The sequence below is a fragment of the Triturus cristatus genome, chromosome 6, assembly GCF_964204655.1.
Source record: "Triturus cristatus chromosome 6, aTriCri1.1, whole genome shotgun sequence".
Taxonomy (NCBI): domain Eukaryota; kingdom Metazoa; phylum Chordata; class Amphibia; order Caudata; family Salamandridae; genus Triturus; species Triturus cristatus.
Window position 1 is genome coordinate 91,970,976 of NC_140589.1, and position 18,061 is coordinate 91,989,036.

The 18,061-nt window shown below is 43.6% G+C and overlaps 1 protein-coding gene across 1 annotated transcript in view; it reads right to left on the minus strand.

The window, feature by feature from the left end:
* Positions 1-18,061, minus strand: part of LOC146813810 (exportin-5-like) — a 1,013,804-nt gene that overhangs the window by 771,415 nt on the left and 224,328 nt on the right. Inside the window, exon 8 of the mRNA XM_085610267.1 lies at positions 2,745-2,844. Coding sequence (XP_085466393.1) covers positions 2,745-2,844 — 100 coding nt within the window. The remainder of the gene's footprint in view (positions 1-2,744; positions 2,845-18,061) is intronic.

The following is an 18,061-nucleotide window of genomic DNA, read 5'->3' on the forward strand; positions in this document are numbered from 1 at the left end:
CATATGGCTCAGAGTGGCGCTCAAAACTTTCCACGTGGTACCACCCACTTACTCTATTACACAATAGGTGATGGTAGAAGACAGATCTCCTGGTATTCCCAATCAGACTAACTCTCCACTAATGGAACTTCGTGAGAAATGAGGATGAGACCAAGGTCTCACATTTACACAAAACGAAAGGTATAACCTGCTCTTTTATCCACACAATATCCTGCATAATGTCAGATTCCAAAATATCCAATTTAATATCTTACATCTTCTTTTTTAACCCGAGTGCTCTCGAGTAAAATACACACTACTACAATTTATAACTGCCCTTGCTATCATGTTCCTGATGCAGGTATCAAGCACATGTTCTGGGACTGCCCTGCAGTTGCTGCTTAGAACTGAGACAGGCCGATAAAGCCTACACAAACTGGAATGTTAAATATTAGGCCTTTACTACAATCCTAAATCAGCAAAGTTTGTAACAGATATTTAGACCTTGCCTTTCTCCTGGCACAGCATTGAAGTCATGTATTGGAGAGCCTCCGCTCTGCCCGGGAAGTGCCACTGGCATGCTGCGGTGCTCCGATGGGTGGAAATGGATAAGTTACTTACCTGTAATCCTGCGTCTCTTCTAGGGGCATCCTCAAAGTCATAAGCACTGAATATTCCCGCCAATGTGTGGGGACCCCGGAATTTATAAAAAAAAATATATATGAAAACGTATAGTTTACCTGTCGGTGTAGATTTGTAGCTTGAAGAATTTTCTGGATTCACTATGCTGTGCATTATTCCGCCATCTAGTGGTTGGGTCCGGAATTGTAGTATTTCTTTTTTTTTTTTTTTCGTGGCCGGTGAGCGTCGACATACCACCATTTGGTGTCCTTCTGTGACGTCGCCGTGCTTCCTCCAGCAGTCCTTTAAGGCAGTCATGCTCCCCAGCTTCCCATCATTCCTCAGGGGTGACAGTTAAGTCTGTTCTTCCCGGCTCCTTCAGTCAGGACCCTAGTTTTTTCAGCTTTGCTATTTTTTACTTGTGGTCAAGAAATTACTCTCTAAAAATCTGGTAGTTACTGTTCATCGACTTTCATCCTGTGGAGTAAGGTACTACCATTTGTCTGGCAAAAACTTGTATTTTTTCTGGCACAGCATGCCTTCTCTTTTTGACCCATGCCTTTCCTGTGACAAGAAGAAGGCCAAAACTGATTCACACCCTATGTGTATAATTTGTCTTCCTAAGTCTCACTCCTCTGAGACCTGCCAACACCGGAAAACCCTTTCTAGACGCACTCTCAAGGAGAAAGAGGATTTGTCTGTATGGTCTCTCAGAGAAGCAAAATACTACCTCAAGAGGAAGATCTCCGAGTGAGGCATAAGAAGAGGAGACCCAGATCGACCTTGAGAAGTAAGGTCCCCGTCAGCTCTCCTTCGGCGTTGGGCTCGGCATCAAAGATGAACCCCTCTGTTGACGTCAACCCGCTGGTGGTCAACGTCGAGGCCTTGACCCACTCCGACAACTAGACGACGGTCACATCACCTAACCGTACAACGTAAAGACATCGGTCTCCGTCGGTGATCTCAAGGCCGACATCGAAGCAACACTCGCCGTCAACTCGGTCTCGATCCGCGTCGAAGAGTAAGGCAAACCAGACACCAAGGTGCCAGTCTCCGTCGGCAGCATCTCTCCCGACATCGAGAATCCGGACACCATCGGTGTCTTCTCAGCGCACTATATCAGTCCAAGAAGTCTCAGTGACTCAACGCTCAACGTCAAAACAGTCTCCCCAGTCACAACATCTGATCATTCAGCGTCAAGACACACAATATCGTCAAGTTGGAGATCTCCGGAGATATATATATATATATATATATATATATACATATGTTTTCATATATACTTTTTTATAGATTCTGGGGTCCCTGCACATGGGCAGGAGTATTCAGTGCTTATGACTATTAATCTCTGCGGAGGAGGTGGCAAGTGGATTACACTAAATGCCTATTGGTCCCAGGTGGGATGATATGATTTTTACCTTCTAGGAGTGCATCAGAGACATTACCAAACCTCTGTAGAAGGGCATCCATTTGTCCTGCCACAAGCCACTCTACCCCTATTGCATTTGTCCTTGCATGCTCCCTACGTTGTCACTTCACTAGTGAAGAGAGACATTGTTGTGTTTTCTTTTTTATTCTCTCAAGAATCCCATATTAATAGCACATTATCCCCCTCAATATACAAAAGTTGTCTTATACACTACATCAAGTCCATGGTCCCACACAGGATGCATTTTCCTTGAGTTTCCTTACCTAGTCTCCTTGGCATGATAGCTTTTTACATAGGCACATTTTTTCGATGTGGTTTTAGTCTTAGTTATGTTTGTCATAGTGACACTCCTTGTATTTACTCAATGATCTCTTATCTTATTCATGGTTCTTAGACATGTATACTTAGTTGGTAGGTACAACAAAACTTTGCTAACTCTGTGCCCGTACGAGCTCATGCGCCATTACATTTATTACCAAACATTATTTAAAAAAAAAAAAATCTGCCAACATTAAGACCCAATCCTCAAATGTCACATAAATTCACCGGTAGAATCAGAGTGATAAAATGAACTGTCTCTTGCAGGATACCTAGTGAGACTATATGCGCTGTTTTTGTATGTTAACTCTTGAAAAGGAGGTATTAAAAAAAACTTTCAAAAATAAAATTGCATCAATCCTGGCTTTCAAAAGAATAAGCACAGATGAGGACTTACAACCACCATGCAGAGCAAGTTGGCAAGGGCGCACACAACCGTGCAGAGTCTCTTGAGGAACAAATAGCGTTTCTCCGTCATCTTTTCTCCATCATCCATTCTGAAAGGTAATGCAAGCAACATGTCATAATTGAAAATTAACACAAACTGTAGTAAAAAGTCAAAACCTCAGCAGACATTTTCAAGGCTTTGAGAGGAATTTGTGGTATCTCTCATATAAATTCTACTACGAGCCAAATGTTAATATATCACACAGAAAAAAGCAAAGCATTAATAGTGACTCCTATAAAAAAGTATCATTTAACTAGTGAACATCCTCTATTACAATATTTAGGATGCACTTGCTTAATATTTCAATAAAGATGATAGTGCATCTCATTTAATTAAGATAATTATGAGTCATTGCAGGAAGCTGGCTCTGTATATGATCTTGCAACTAGGTGGTAATACCGTGCACACCGTCCAAGTGTACAGGGCTCAATGTAAAACTCTAAGTACTCTATTAGTGGTAGTGTGGGCAAGCAGCCCTAGGTCTAACACAGAGGAGTGCAAGTCATTAATTGCACAACACTGACCAATAATGGCTACTTCCCCCATCTGCTCCCCAGGGCGGGGGGGGGGGGGGGGGGGGCAGAAAGACTTTGTGCCAAAAGCGTATGGGGGGAGCAAAGGCCCTTGCAGGGGCCGCTCCACCCTCCCTGGTGCTAGTGGGTGGATCCCTGCTTGGGTTCGCCCTCCTGGGGTGATCCCCAAGCAGGGATCCACTAGGGAAGAGTACTCTCCCCTTTCCAACGATACCCCTTCCATGTGTTTCGGTGCCCGGGGGGCTGAGATAGCCCCACAAGCACAGAGACTGTGAAACTGAAACTAAGTTTCAGTTTGGTTTCCATTGTAATGACGATAGTTTGCCATGGGTGAGGTCGTCATTTCAAGTAAAACCAAAAACAGGCCTCGGGAGGTTGGGGAAGCTCTTCCCCACCTCCCGGGGCAAAAAAAAAAAAAAAGGGAAATCCCTCTGCTGTCTACAGCAGAGGGAATTTCTGAGCCTGTACTCATGACGAAATGGTTCCGTCATGAGCACAGGAGCACTGGTGCTCATGACGGAACCATTCCGTCATGAGCACCCAAAGGGTTAAAAAGGAGTAAAACAAACCATAACACTTTACTTGATGTGCACATGACAAATATCTGCAGAAACTATTTCCAAACATTATACACTATATAGTTTTAAAACCAAATGTCAGTGAAAAATTTTGTGCGCATTTCAATGAAAAATCTGACAGTGTGCTACCACTTCAAGCTTTTGTTATGTATTTATTAAAAGTGATCTTTTTAAAATGATTTGAGAAACATTCCTACTCCCACCTTGATGAAAATGATGTTAATAAGAGGCAAGTCAGGGGTCATGTGTATCCTATATGTGGCTAGATTTGTATTATATATGGGAAAAAAGTGTAGCCTATTAAATCAAACAAAAGAGTTTTTTGTACAGCGGCATGCTGACCTCGCACATTTGAAGGTGCTCTCTTATGGGATAATGAAGAAAATGGCAACTCAATGAATTATTTGCCTATGATCATATCATTTGAAACCAGTTTATGGGTCAAGAGCATTACATATAGGTCGAGTAGAATATATAAGTCACTAGACCTGCAGGTCTATTAACATTTTTAGAATTTTTCGAGGCCTGCTCCCTGTACTTCGCCATCCTGGAACGAAGGCCAAGCACATAATCCACTATGTCTGGAATTAGCTTTGAGGGTTTATTCTCATCCTTCCTTCAAAAGAGTCAAAGGACCGCTAACAGGATGCCCAAACAAGGATGTCAAAACATATGTTCCAAGAGCGAGAACCTCATTCCCTTCTGTGGCACTTCTCTGTAGGCAAAAAGCAGGCATGGAAGTGAGACATCCCATCTCACTATGAGTTTTTCAGGGAGTCCACCAATTATGCCTTTCAATGTCAAGTTAAATCTTTCAACCAGGGCATTTGTTGGTGGGTGGTAAGGTGTGGTGAACCTATAATTCACTCCACACTCCTGTCACATGTTTTAAGTATGCAGACATGAAGCTTGTACTTCTGTCTGATACTACCTCCTTAGGAAAACCAACCCTGGTAAAGATACCAAGGAGGGTCTTGGCCACTGCTGGAGCAGTATTGGTCCTAAGTGAAATAGTTTCAGGATACCTGGTGGTATGATCCACAACCACCACAATATATCAGTTCCCTGAGGCTGCTAAAGGGTCCAGGGGCCAATAATGTCTACCTCTACCATTTCAAAGGGTACAACAACCAGTGGAAGTGGAATTAGGTGGCCTCCTGCCTTACCACTGGCTTGTCAGGAGACAAAGGACTAACAAAGCCCTTCTCCTTTCGAGACGCCACTAGTCAGTAGAAGTGATTGACTAATCTACTTCATGCTTAATCTGATCAAGGTGCACGGCTAGAAGATATAATGGGCCAAAATGAGGAGAACCTCTCTAAACCTCTGAGGTACTACTACTCTCCTGGATGCACCAGGTTTAGGGTCTTGGCCTCAGTGTATAGGAGCCCATCCTCCCAATAGACCCTGCGGGTGCCACTGATATCACGCTTTTCCTGTGCAGCAGTTTGCTGCCTCTGGCTCTCAAGGATGGGACAGGTTTCTTGTCCCTGGCACAGATCCTTCCTAGAAGGTCCCCATGGGCCCAATAGCTCTGCCGTGTAAGGCCCAAGCTCCTCAGACTCAGTTTCCTCTGAGGATGGCAAGTCCTCTTCCTTAAAAGAAGGGTTATGACTTGGAATCGGTTTAGAAGCTGGTCCCCCTGTCTTCTTGCCTTTTCTCTTGGAGGGCAGGTTCACTCTTTAGAGGATCCAGCAACCTTTTTTCACAAAACGCCATTCTGAGAGCCCTAGCATCTTTGCATGGGTCCTCAGCTCGACTTCATCCCAAGGGGAAGTCTCCAAATCATTTCCAAGTAGACAGTCTACAGGGATGGTTGGGGACACGACCACTTCCTTTTGTCTAACAACCCATCAACCCTCCCCTCACCCCCTCCAGTCAAAAAATACAATAGCCACAGGATAAATCTTTGTGACACTGTCAGCATAGGTGGCTGGATATGTCCGTCCAACCAGGTACTGTTCTGAGTGAAATAGTTGCTAGGTCACCATGGTGACACTAGCACAAGTATCTCTCAAGGCCTCTATTCTAGTTCCAATAATCAAGGGGTACTTTCTGTATTTGTGCGTACTAAGGGGCAATGCAGCTCAGGATAAGCCTTCCTCTCCCTCAAATACTAAATGTTGCCACAGTGGGGTCACCTACATGGTCAGCCCACACCTGAGACCCCATCTGGACATTAGATAATGCAGGTTGGCTAGAGGCATTTTTCTTGTTTTTACAGCTAGGGTCTCCAGTTCGGTGCCTCAATGACCCACAGTCATGGCACCAAGTATTCTTGGTATCCCAGCTGTTCCCCTGGTACCCATCCTATGGCTATAAAGAGTCTCTAGGCCCACCATCCGGAGCAGGTTTTTGGAGGCCTTAAGAAGACAATTTGCTTTTAGGATTACCCTCTTTTCCTTGGGGGAGCTTTTTGGCCTCTTTCTTTTGGTCTACCCCACCAATAGTAGTTTTGGACACACTTGTCTAGACCCAGTGGTATGCCTTCTTCCCCAATTCTTGAGGAGAAAGTGGACTTTCGGTTTACCAGGACTTGATGTAGTTTCTCTTGGTGACAATTACTTAAATCTTGCTCCTTCATGATCAAAGTATATAAACCTTCAAAGTCATATACATTCTTACCATCTAACCAATGTTTGTGTTTTCACTGAGTAGTCTACAAAATCTACCCATTTCTGGCTCTGGGTTTTTTCGAGCCTCCCTGAATTTGATCTTACACTGCTAAGTACTAAATCCAAAGCCCTCAAGCAGGGTGTCCTTCATGAGGTCATAGGATGCAACATCTTTCTCATCAAATGTTTGTATACTACATCAACCATCTAATGTTTAATAATTGTATACTGTAAAGCGCTCTGATACCCTCGTGGGTCACGTTCGCGCTATATAAAACTTTATTTAAAAAAAATAAAAAAAATCAAGTGTAAGGGTCTATTCCTGCACTTCGCTGAGAACATTTCCCACAGAATAGCGCTTCACAGCTTCCAAGACAGGCTCACTCAAATGCAATGAACCACTTGGTGATCTCATCACCCTCAAATAATTTAGGGACAATCCCTTTGGGGATTATGGAGTAAAAAGATTCTACATGTTCCAGATTTATTATTTTGCCTCTACCAGAGATGTGTCCTAAACCCATCTCAGCTCTCTTTTTCTATGACCAAGAGTTTAGCCTCAAAGGCTATCCTCTTGGCCAGTTTCTGATGATCTGCAGCTTCAGTATCTAACTCATCTGGGACAATGCTGGAGTCAATCCCAGTGGTGTTGCCATCTGAGAGGGTAATGCTGGAGTCAGAATCCTCTTCTACCTCTGGGGATTCATCCTCCTCTTCCCCAACGGGAGAAATAGGACTTGCCATGGCCTTTTCATTCTTTACCAGCAACTGCTGGAGAAAGTCTTTTGTGGATGTATAGCCCATGGCAAGTTTCCATGCTTTGCACAGGTCTTTGAGTTGGGTCACTCTCAGATGTGCATAGAGTGACAGGTTGAGTTCCTGGCTGGTCCCTGGAGTATCAGTCATGAATTTTAAAGTAGCTGGGGTCTTATTAGAGGCTTACACAAAATGCTAAGGAGTACTAAGGCCTAACTACTTTAGAGATTTTTAATTTCTAAACAGTGGGGGTCTTAACCAAGGCCCTAACACTAATTTAAATACAATTGGAAAAAATCGAAAATTTAAAAATACAATTTTGGATTTCGTCTTGAAAAATCACTTATTGATCAAGTGGTACAAACCATTTCAAGTCTTGTACTCCCCCCCCCCCCCCCCACCCCCCACACACAACTGCACCACCAATGTAGGAAGCTGGCTCTCTATAAGATATACCACTAGGTGGTTATACTGTGCAGAGTTCAAAGATTACCCCAGAAATGTAGAGGGCTCAATGCAAACCCAAAGTGCTCTTCTTGTGGTAGTGCGGGCGAGCAGCCTTAGGCCTAACACAGAGGAGTAGAAGACATTTATTGAGCACACAATGACGAATAAATGACACACAACTCAAAAAGAAGATCCATACCAATAAAAAAAAAAGCTCTGATCAAGATTTATTTTAGACCAAGATCTCTGCAAAAAGGTAAGTATCTTATTAAATAGAAATTCATTTCACTTTCAAAAGTGGACACTTGGTGCCATTTTCAGTCTTTGCAATGTTAAGCTATGGAGGAAAACAATAATAGGTTTTCACAGATATGTGAAAAACTTGCAAATTCAGTCTTCGGGTTGCAGGGTCAGCAGAGAGCAAGGTTCAGTTAAACACAAACACTGCTTCACTAGCGGCACAGGGGCGGCTGTGGAATTCTGAAATAATTTCTGTTAGTATAAGCTAAAGCCATTTTGGTTGTGGCATCCATTTTGTTAGCTATGTAATTCTTCTGTCTTCACTGTTGCTTGCCCTACTATTCTGCTTGAGTCATCAGCTTTAGTTAACTCCTTCTGTACTGAGCAAAAGCAATGTACATGCTGAGAAAAGGCCTGTAGCTGCTAAAATGCACCTGGTTAAAGATGTAACTGCCAACTATTTTCTGCTGCTGTAATCCGTTCTGTTCCCCCTCCCACTTTGCTGACTAAGTGATTACCCATCTGCCCAAGTCTGGCTGTAAGCATTTCTTTGTAGGCTTGTACCTTCGATTTGTATCTACATGCTTACTCTGCAACAAAGTGTGTATATAAGCACCATGGTCTGTGTATTTAATGTACTACCTCAGGCAGCACTTGAGAGTTCTGTGTGGACGTGGTCCCACTCATGAGTGATTAATAAACTTGTTATTTGAATTCCAGCTTCAGTGCCAATCTCCATTTTGTTGGTCTACGGACCCATGGACAAGATAAGGGTTTCGTTTGTTTGATTTATTTTTTGCAAACGATAAAGCAGGTAACATGGAGATTTTTCTCTACTTTTGAATATTTTGGAAAAGTAATATTTTACAAAAATTTGGTAGCATGCCTGTTTCCAGCACACTCCATAGGTTGTGTTGCTGTCTTGGTGGTTCCAAAACAGATTTAGAAAGAAGTCAGCCGGCTCCCCTAGAGGGAATACCTAATAGACATATGTATGTCAAATATGGTATTTCTTCCATAATATATAGTACACTGTGGAACAAATATACGAAAAACGATCCTGATCTACAATGACCAGTGAATGGGTCATTTGACTTTAAAAAGATTCAATATGTAGAAAAGTGTTTGTTTAAAAGGAAAAGTCGACAAGATATGTTTGATTGTGTACGAATGTAGGAGAAAGAAGTGGAAGAGAGAGTGAGGAAAGAAGAAGCTATAGCAGAAAAAAACAGCGTAAACCGATATATCAAAAAGAGTTGGAATTAAAAAATAAAGAAATGAAGGAAATAAAAGAAAAAGAGGAAAGGGTGCGTCGTTTAGAGGTAACTGGCCGGTACCCTATTACGTACCCCATTTATCCCATACTTAATAAACCTCTGATGATTCCATCTAGTTAGATCGACCTCCGCCCCTGTGTAAGTTTCCCTCTACCCCTGAGAATGATCTTTCTGAAGAACATCTTTCTTATGATGATAAAGACTTAGATAAGCAAGATGGGCAGCAGACTCGCTCTACTTTGACTGTTGACGAAAAAGCCACTATCAGATCCACTGCTCGCAAAGAAGCTCGTGGGACTACCTTGTAGTGATGGTTCAGCAGTGGAAGGATTTAGAGCAGTTATATTTTGCAGAGAAGTTTACCTGGGAGGTAATACTTGGTTTTAGAAACGTTTCTAAAAACTTAGAGCCCACTGATATCAATTCTGATTATAAATAAGTAATTGAACTTTCCTTTTATCAAATATACCTGATCTAATTAGGCGAGTGGTTAAATTGAGACATGATACACTGCGTTTAAAAGCGGAGCAAAAATCAGCTAGTAAAGTTAAAACTGCACAAACAGTTCAGACCCCAGTGCAAAAAGAAGAAGTTTTGGGGACAGACAATGACCCTAGTGATACCATGGTTACTGTAAAACCGATGCATGAAGCTGCGCCTCTGTAGGTTCCTCCGAAGGGTGCGGGAACAAATGACGATAAAACTTCAGATGATGCAAAGGGATATTTTGTCTATAATTGGGACTATCCTCCTTGGAGTAGAGCAGATGTTATGGCTTTTAAAGCGGCTTTGCCCGATCCACGGAAAAATTGTCCGCTTTCTATGAAGAAGTGGAAGGCGCCATTAGCTCCTGCACTATGACCTTGCCAGATATTGATATGTTTTTTGGACTTATTTTGCCTCCTGATATGTGGAGAACAATTCGGAAAATAGATGATAATGTAGCATATGATGATACTTGGGTGCATTTAGAAGAAATAGATGCGGCTAGGGAACCTGCGCAGAAACCACAACAGGAGATATTCCCAAAGCTATTGTGACTAAGTTGAAAACTCTCATACCCCCTAAGAAAATAGATTGGACAACGTTAGCGTCTTGCAAACAGAAAGCGGATGAGTCAGTTTCTGATTTCTTTACACAATTTGAAGAGACATTCCGTGACTTTAGTGGGCAGTCATTGACGACATAGATGACAGATAACACAGGTAAGCATTTGCTCATCGACAAATGTGTTGCTAACATGTTGCCAGAAATAGCTTAAGGCCAGCGAGAGTTCGCAGACTAAGTCTTCCCCAGTCTCCCTTTTGACTATGGCCCAGTATTATGAGCATCAGGAATTGGGAGCAAAAGGCAAGGAGGATAAGAAGGTTAAGGATTTAAAGACGAAAGTTATGTTGGCTCAAATATATGGTCCATCAATCAGAGGTGGTGGTGGTGGTAGAGGCGGACGTGCCGTATATAGCCTTGGTGTACCCCCTTTCTCTCGATCAACTTTGTCTTCTGATCAGTGTGCTTATTGTAAAAAGAGATTGGACATTGACGTTCTGAGTGCCCCTTTTTGCGAGTTCAGCAGTTTCAACGGGGTAGAGGAAGTATGAGAGGACGCCCAGGGAATTCAGGACATAGGGGAGGAATAGGAACTCGTCCCAGGTTTGAGGCAGTTGAACATGGGCCAAATTATTCTAATACCTGTGATAGACGAAATCAATATCAAATGACAGATTATTCGGCTGATGGTCTTGGGGATACTGATTATGCATAGGAATGACTAGGATGGGGTAAGGAACCGGTTGAGGTCCCAGTAAATCAGAAAGGTCCTTATGTTGATGCTAATGTCTTGGGCTCTACGGATCGGTTTCCGGTTGATACAGGGGTTACTCGTATTGCTCTGTCTAAAAAATTTGTTCCTAGGGCTCCCCTGTCTGGCGCAATGATAACATCAATAGGATTCGATGGGACACCTACATCTAGCCCACTGTCACAGCCACTTGCATTTAGTCTTGATAAATTCACTGCAGCATGTCCATTTTTGCTTTCCTCTAACACGCCGGATAACATTGTGGGTATCGATATGCTCAAATATTTTCGTGCTACAATACGTTGCTCCCCAGAAGGTGTGTGTGTTATCTTAAATGATAATTATCCAATGGTTGAGAGGTCTTGTCTCAAAGAAGATATCGCTTTGGCATGTTTACCTAGTACTTTATGGGCTACATCAGATACCGATGTGGGGCAAATGGTTATTTTACCAGTTCATATTCAAGTGAAGGAAGGTGCTTCATTGCCTCAATTGCCCCAATATAAAATATCTCGGGAAGGCGAGGAAGCATTGACGCACATTGTTCAGGATTTGATCAAGGTGGGGGTTGTGGAAGAAGTCCCTTATAACATTTGTAATAGCTCTATCCTTCCTATTTTGAAAAAAGACACAGATACTAAAATTTACCGATTCATTATTGATTTACGAGAGGTTAACAAAATTGTGGTGCCCCAATACCCGGTAGTCTCTGACCTTACGACCTTTCTTACTAGGGTTCCTCCTACTGCCACTACATTTAGTGTAATAGATTTAAAGAATGTATTTCTCAATACCTATTCACCCTGACACCCGTTATTTTTTCGGCTTCACTTTGAATAATAGATGATTCAGATTCTGTAGAGCTCCACAAGGGTATACCGAGAGTCCTAGCATTTATAGCCAGGCATTGAAAAGGAAGCTTGATTCTTTTCCTGTGCCGGAAGGGGTGGCTCTTATTCAATATGTCGATGACATATTGTTGGCTGCTGATACCCCTGAACAGTGTAAAGAAGGAACACTGTCATTATTATCATTCCTTGCCTCTCATCATCACAAAGTCTCTCGGAAGAAATTGCAATTTTGTAGACAGCATGTTACCTGTTTAGGTCACCTCCTGTCTTAGGAGGGACGTGCACTTGCACCAGATCGTATTCAGACCATTTTAGATACTCCTGTACCCCGGACTCAGAAGGACGTCCGTGCATTGATTGGCCTTACTTCCTTCAGTAGGCAGTGGATCCCTAACTTTTCCTATATTATTAAACCCTTGCTGGCCCTTTTGACTAAAGACACTCCGATGCCTCTCCCATGGACTACTGAATGCCAGAATGCTTTCCCACAGCTTCGTCAAGCTCTTTGTTCTGCACCAGTATTAGGAACTCCAGACTACACTAAGACTTTCACACTCTATGTACACGAGAGGGAAGGTCGTGCCCTCTCGGTTTTAACAGATACACGGTGATAAAACAGCGTCCTTGTGCATATTTTTCAGCTGTCCTTGATCCAGTTGCCCGCGCGCTGCCTGGTTGTTTGACCGGTGGCAGCAGCGGCTGTGTCCATATGTCAGAGTGAGGGAATAGTCTTGTCACATAGATTGTTTGTGCTAGTACCTCATTCAGTCAATATCTTGCTAAATCAAACAAAGACACAGCATTTGACTAGTGCCCGCTTGACAGGATATGAATTGACACTTTTGCCCCTTCATATCAAGTTGAAAAGATGTTTGACTCTGAATCCTGCTACATTATTGCCACTTCCAGCTACCCAGTCTCAGTCACAAGAGCTACATGACTGTATATCTCTTACTGAAGAACACACAAAGATACACCTCTTTCTAGTGTTGATGGGAAATTATGGGTTGCTGGGTCCTGTTTGAAGTGGCCTGATGGCACGACATCTGCTGCTTATGCAATTACAACACTTCAGACCGCAGTTGAGACAGCTCCTAACCCATAGAAGTCAGCTCAAGCAGCCGAGTTGACAGCACTGACAAGAGCATGTGAGCTTAGTACAGATTTGCTTGTTAACATCTACACTGATAGCCAATACGCCTTTGGAGTAGCACATAACTTCGGACAGCAATGGAAAGAAAGAGGCTTTCTCACTTCACATGGGCCACAAATAGTGCATGGGGAATTAGTACATAATCTCCTTACTGCCTTGACCTATCCAAAGAAAGTGGCAATTGTTAAATGAAGCGCACACAGGAAAGTGACCGATAAAATAGGAGCAGGCAATGCCTTTGCAGATTACACAGCTCGGGAGACCGCAATGCAGCGAAGTACCACATCTATGTATGTAGTTAATTCACAGGCTGAATGTTGGCATGATGCCAGGCAAGAGGTGATGGACATGCAACAATCTGCCTTTGTTGATGAATTAGACCAATGGTCCAAGGAGGGAGCATTGGAAGATGAGGGCTGTTAGAGGAATAAAGAAATGACAAAATGGAAGTTACCCACAGCCTATTTACACCCTATGATTCGCATGGCACATTGGCCGGCACATGTTGGAGCATCCTCAATAGCAACGCAACTTATGCAAGTTTGGGATCATCCAGATATTGTCGGTACGGCTAAGAAAATCGTCACGTCCTGTCTGATCTGTCTCCAGTATAATCCTGGAAAGGCAACACGAACTCCAACAGGAGGGTTTGCAATACCTACTGCACCTTTTGAGGTCCTGCAAATGGACTACATACAGTTTGAGCATTGTAACAACTTAAAGTATGTCTTGGTAGTGGTTTGTGCCTTTAGTAAATGGGTGGAGGCATATGCTACGAAAGATAATACAGCTCTTACTACAGCAAAAGTGCTCCTAAAGGAGTTTTTCCCCCGATTCTGCATTTGTCGAGTTTTGTGGAGTGACAACGGACCCCATTTTATTGGACAAGTTGTTGAGTATCTCATGAAAGGATTGGGAATTAAGCAGAAGTTTCATGCTGCTGTTCACCCACAATCAGCAAGACTAGTGGAACGTTACAACTCTACCCTGAAATTAAAATTGGCTAAAATACAGGCTTCCACATCTTTGAAATGGCCTGATGCACTACCTCTAGCATTGCTATCTATTAGATCGATACCACATACATGATCTGGCCTCACACCATATGAGGTGGTTTTTGGAAGGCCAATGAATATTTGGGGGATTCCTAAGCCACGCCCTATAGCTGATCTCTGCGTGAGCAGTATTGGCAATATTCCTGTGGGAAAAAGTGACTGTACTTTAAGTGTTGAATATTACTGGAATGAACAATAGCAGTTTTTTGTCCTCACACAATACCTATTTTATTTGCGGAAGTAAAGGTTATTATCACCTACCTATTGGGTGGTCAGGTAGCTGCTATGTGTCCTTTTTGCTTCCACCTGTCTTTTTGGCACCTTCATCCTACCATAAAGACTATAAAACTTATAATGACATTTCCAAAACTAGATTCAAGAGGACAATAAATATTGATAAGGTGGATCAAACTGATACTGCACTACGGCAGTTGATTGACTTTAATTTGGGACTATTATTCTTTGTTGGTGCGGCCTGAAACAGCAGAAAGATCAGACGCTTGACAAGTGTTGTAGAGGCTGTAACCAATCAGACAGCAATGGCGCTTGGAAATATCACAGAAGAGCTACAAATTGCGAAAATTGTAACTCTCCAAAATAGGATGGTCCTTGAAGTCATCTTGGCTGACCGTGGTGGCGCATGTCGCATCATCGGGAGTAGCTGCTGCATTTACATCCTTGACCATGCCCCTTCTGTTTTTGATGCAATTTCCCAGATGCACAAAATAGCCACTGAAATCCATCAGGATTCAGGGACTTGGACATTGACTGGATACCTATGGAACATGTTTACTGTATGGGGCTGGAAATTACTGTCAGCCCTATGTATATTTCTTGCTATTCTTTTCACTTGTTGCCTTTGTATTCAATGCGGCCCAATGCTTTGTTCCCTTTGTGTTTCTACTTGTACCTCGTGTATTCCAGCTAAACAGAATATTAAGAATATAAATGCCCGACTAGCAAGTGATCAAGAAATTAATGAAATGATGAAGATCGATTTAAATGATATTTTTCGTATTCCTTCCAAAGTATAAGAAAATGTCTTCAGCATATGCTAAAAGGATCGTCTATGGAAATCTGAAATAATTTCCATTAGCATAAGCTGAAGCCATTTTGGTTGAGGCATCCATTTTGTTAGCTATGTAATTCTTCCGTCTTTACTGTTGCTTGCCCTTCTAGTCTGCTTTAGTCATCAGCTTTAGTTAACTCCTCCTGTACTGAGCCAAAGCAATGTATGTGCTGAGAAAAGGCCTGTAGCTGCTAAAATGCACCTGGTTAAAGATGTAACTGCCAACTATTTGCTGCTGCTGTTAACAGTTCTGTTCCCCCTCCCACTTTAATGACTAAGTGATTACCCATCTGCTCATGTCTGGCTGTAACTATTTCTGTGTAGGCTTGTACCTTCGATTTGTATCTACCTGCATACTCTGCAACAAAGTGTGTATATAAGCACCATGGTCTGGGTGTTCAATTGACTACCTCAGGCAGCACTTGAGAGTGCGGTGTGGAAGTGGTCCCACTCATGAGTGATTAATAAACTTGTTATTTGAATTCCAGCTTCAGTGCCAATCTCTATTTTGTTGGTCCACGGACCCGTGGACAAGAAAAGGGTGACCCCCTGCACCGGTGTGCTTATTAAAGGCCACTTTCCACACGGCTGAGTGCAGAGGTCAAAGTTGAAGATCAGGTCCAAAGTTACCCAAAGGAGACTAGGGGTGCTTGAAGACACACTGCTTGCAGGCAAGTAAAGCCGCTCAAGCTTTGGAGGTTTTGGCAAGCACAGGGAGGGCCGCAAGGCAGAACCAAACATACACCACCAGCGGCACAGGGGTGGCCAGGTGCAGGGTGCAAACATGGTGTTAGGCGCCCAATGCACTTCAATGGAGAAACTTGGTTTGGGAAATAGGCTGCATGTGACAAACTGGAGGCCGTACGAAGGAAACCAGAAATACCTGAGGTAAGTTGGGATGTTGTAGGTCGTAAGACACCGTCGTTCGAGCTCCTCAAGGTCCAGGGGGTTCAGGTGCAGGGTGTCCTTTGACATTGGGTTTCTCTTACCGGAGCCAGGAGCAGTCGGGGGGAAGGGTAGTTTTTGACTTTACACTGCAGGCGTCGTTGTGGAGTCCAGGAGGGGTCAGCCAACGCTGGACTTTGACTCAGGATCACTTGGCAACCTTTTCTGTATCGGTGGGCCACCGAGATGCAGGCCGGAGGCATCGGGTGCAGAGTGGTCAGGGATCACGGATCCGGAGGGCACCAGAGTCCTTTGTGTTGCTTTCTTGTGGACATAGCTGCTGTCCTTGTGAGTTCTGGAGGACAGGCGTAGTTTCTTTGCAGGATCTTCGAGGGGAGAAGACAGGCCAGTAGGGCTGGGGCCAACTCAGTGAGCATCAGTTTTATCCTCACGGCACCTTCTTCCTCCTCCTTCTTAGGTTGGCAGGAACTAATTTCAGGGTCTGGGAGAGCCACCTAAATACTAGATTTATGGGCATTTTAAGAGTGTCAGGTAGAGCCAATGGGCACCTTAGCTGGGATGTATAAACACTTAACCATGCCACCCTCCTAAAGGAGGGCACAAAATCCTAGCCATTATTGGAGGAGTCCCTGCATCTTCAAGATGGTGGGGACTGAAAGAGGTGCTTCACTAGGTCTCCTGCGCCTTAGGGGTGGAGTTGGCAGAGGTGGGCACACCTCCAACTCCTCCTAGTTTTTCCCGCCCAAAGTGGGAGTCTAAACCGGGGGCTGCCATTTGCTGCTTGCAGCAGAGGCTGTGGGTCGTATTACAAGGGCAGCAGGCCTTTGAAGCTTCCCTCTCAAGCACTGTACCCATCCTATGGGATGTCCTAGGTACCAGGGGTAACATTTCCTAGGGACTTACATGGGGCCTGATGGGCGAATTGTTTTAGAGAAGAAGCACTGGCAAAGGGGACCTGGTTGGCAGGGAACCTGTGCACTACAATCGAAATCACATCATTTTCCAGGCAGAAAGTGGGGGCTACCAATGCCAGAAGAGGTCTTTTCTCACAGCCAATTTTTCGTGACATTGGCGCTTACTGGTTGCACTCAACACCGCATGGAATATCATTGACACTGAGCCACCTTCCCATATGTTGTCCGACCATAGACTGATCTCATGGCTTTTTAAGGCAATCCCAGAACACACTGCAGCTTCTCTGCTGGGTGTCAAGGCTAAATGGGACACAGACATTGGCCATCCCTTCATTCAGAAAGAAAGGGAAAAAACTCTCCTTCCCACATAATGTTTCACGGGATTCCAGATAGCAATACATGAAGTTCAATATACTACATTGGGCATACTTGATGCCTACAATACGGGACGCCTACATGTGTCCCAAAAACATGTACACTACTGCCAGTGTAGACTGCCCTCACTGCCTTGCTCCCAATGCAGACATGAAACAAATGTTAAGCCCAGCCCGTTGTATCCTCTTACTGGTGTGAGCTGTGCACCATATTAACCTCCTTAACAAGTCACCAGGGACTTTTAACCCTGGAGGGCTGTATCTTGGGCTTACTAAACACTCAGAGGATGTGTCAAAGAGAACTCACTTTCAGGAGCTGTACAACTGGTCTGTATAAGCGCCCCAAACCTACCAAAGCCACCAATAATTCATTAACCTGGCCCTCCTACCAGCAAGGCGCTCCATCATCATGAAGTTGAAGGCACCAGCCTTACCACTGGTAACTTATTGCCAATCAACTGTCATGCGTTGGAGCCACAGCAGAATTGACTGTGCTGCAGCACAAAGAGGTCAGAGGACTACAGGAAAGACCAAATGCGGGTGTAAGGGACAATTTATTTTAATACTTGACTGACAGTTTAAAGGACGATACTAGACCCCATTAAACACTCAATCTGATCTTCCACTCCACCGGACACTTATTTACATCACATGTTATATACTTGCAGTATTGGCATGAACTTCTCTCCAATAATCTTTT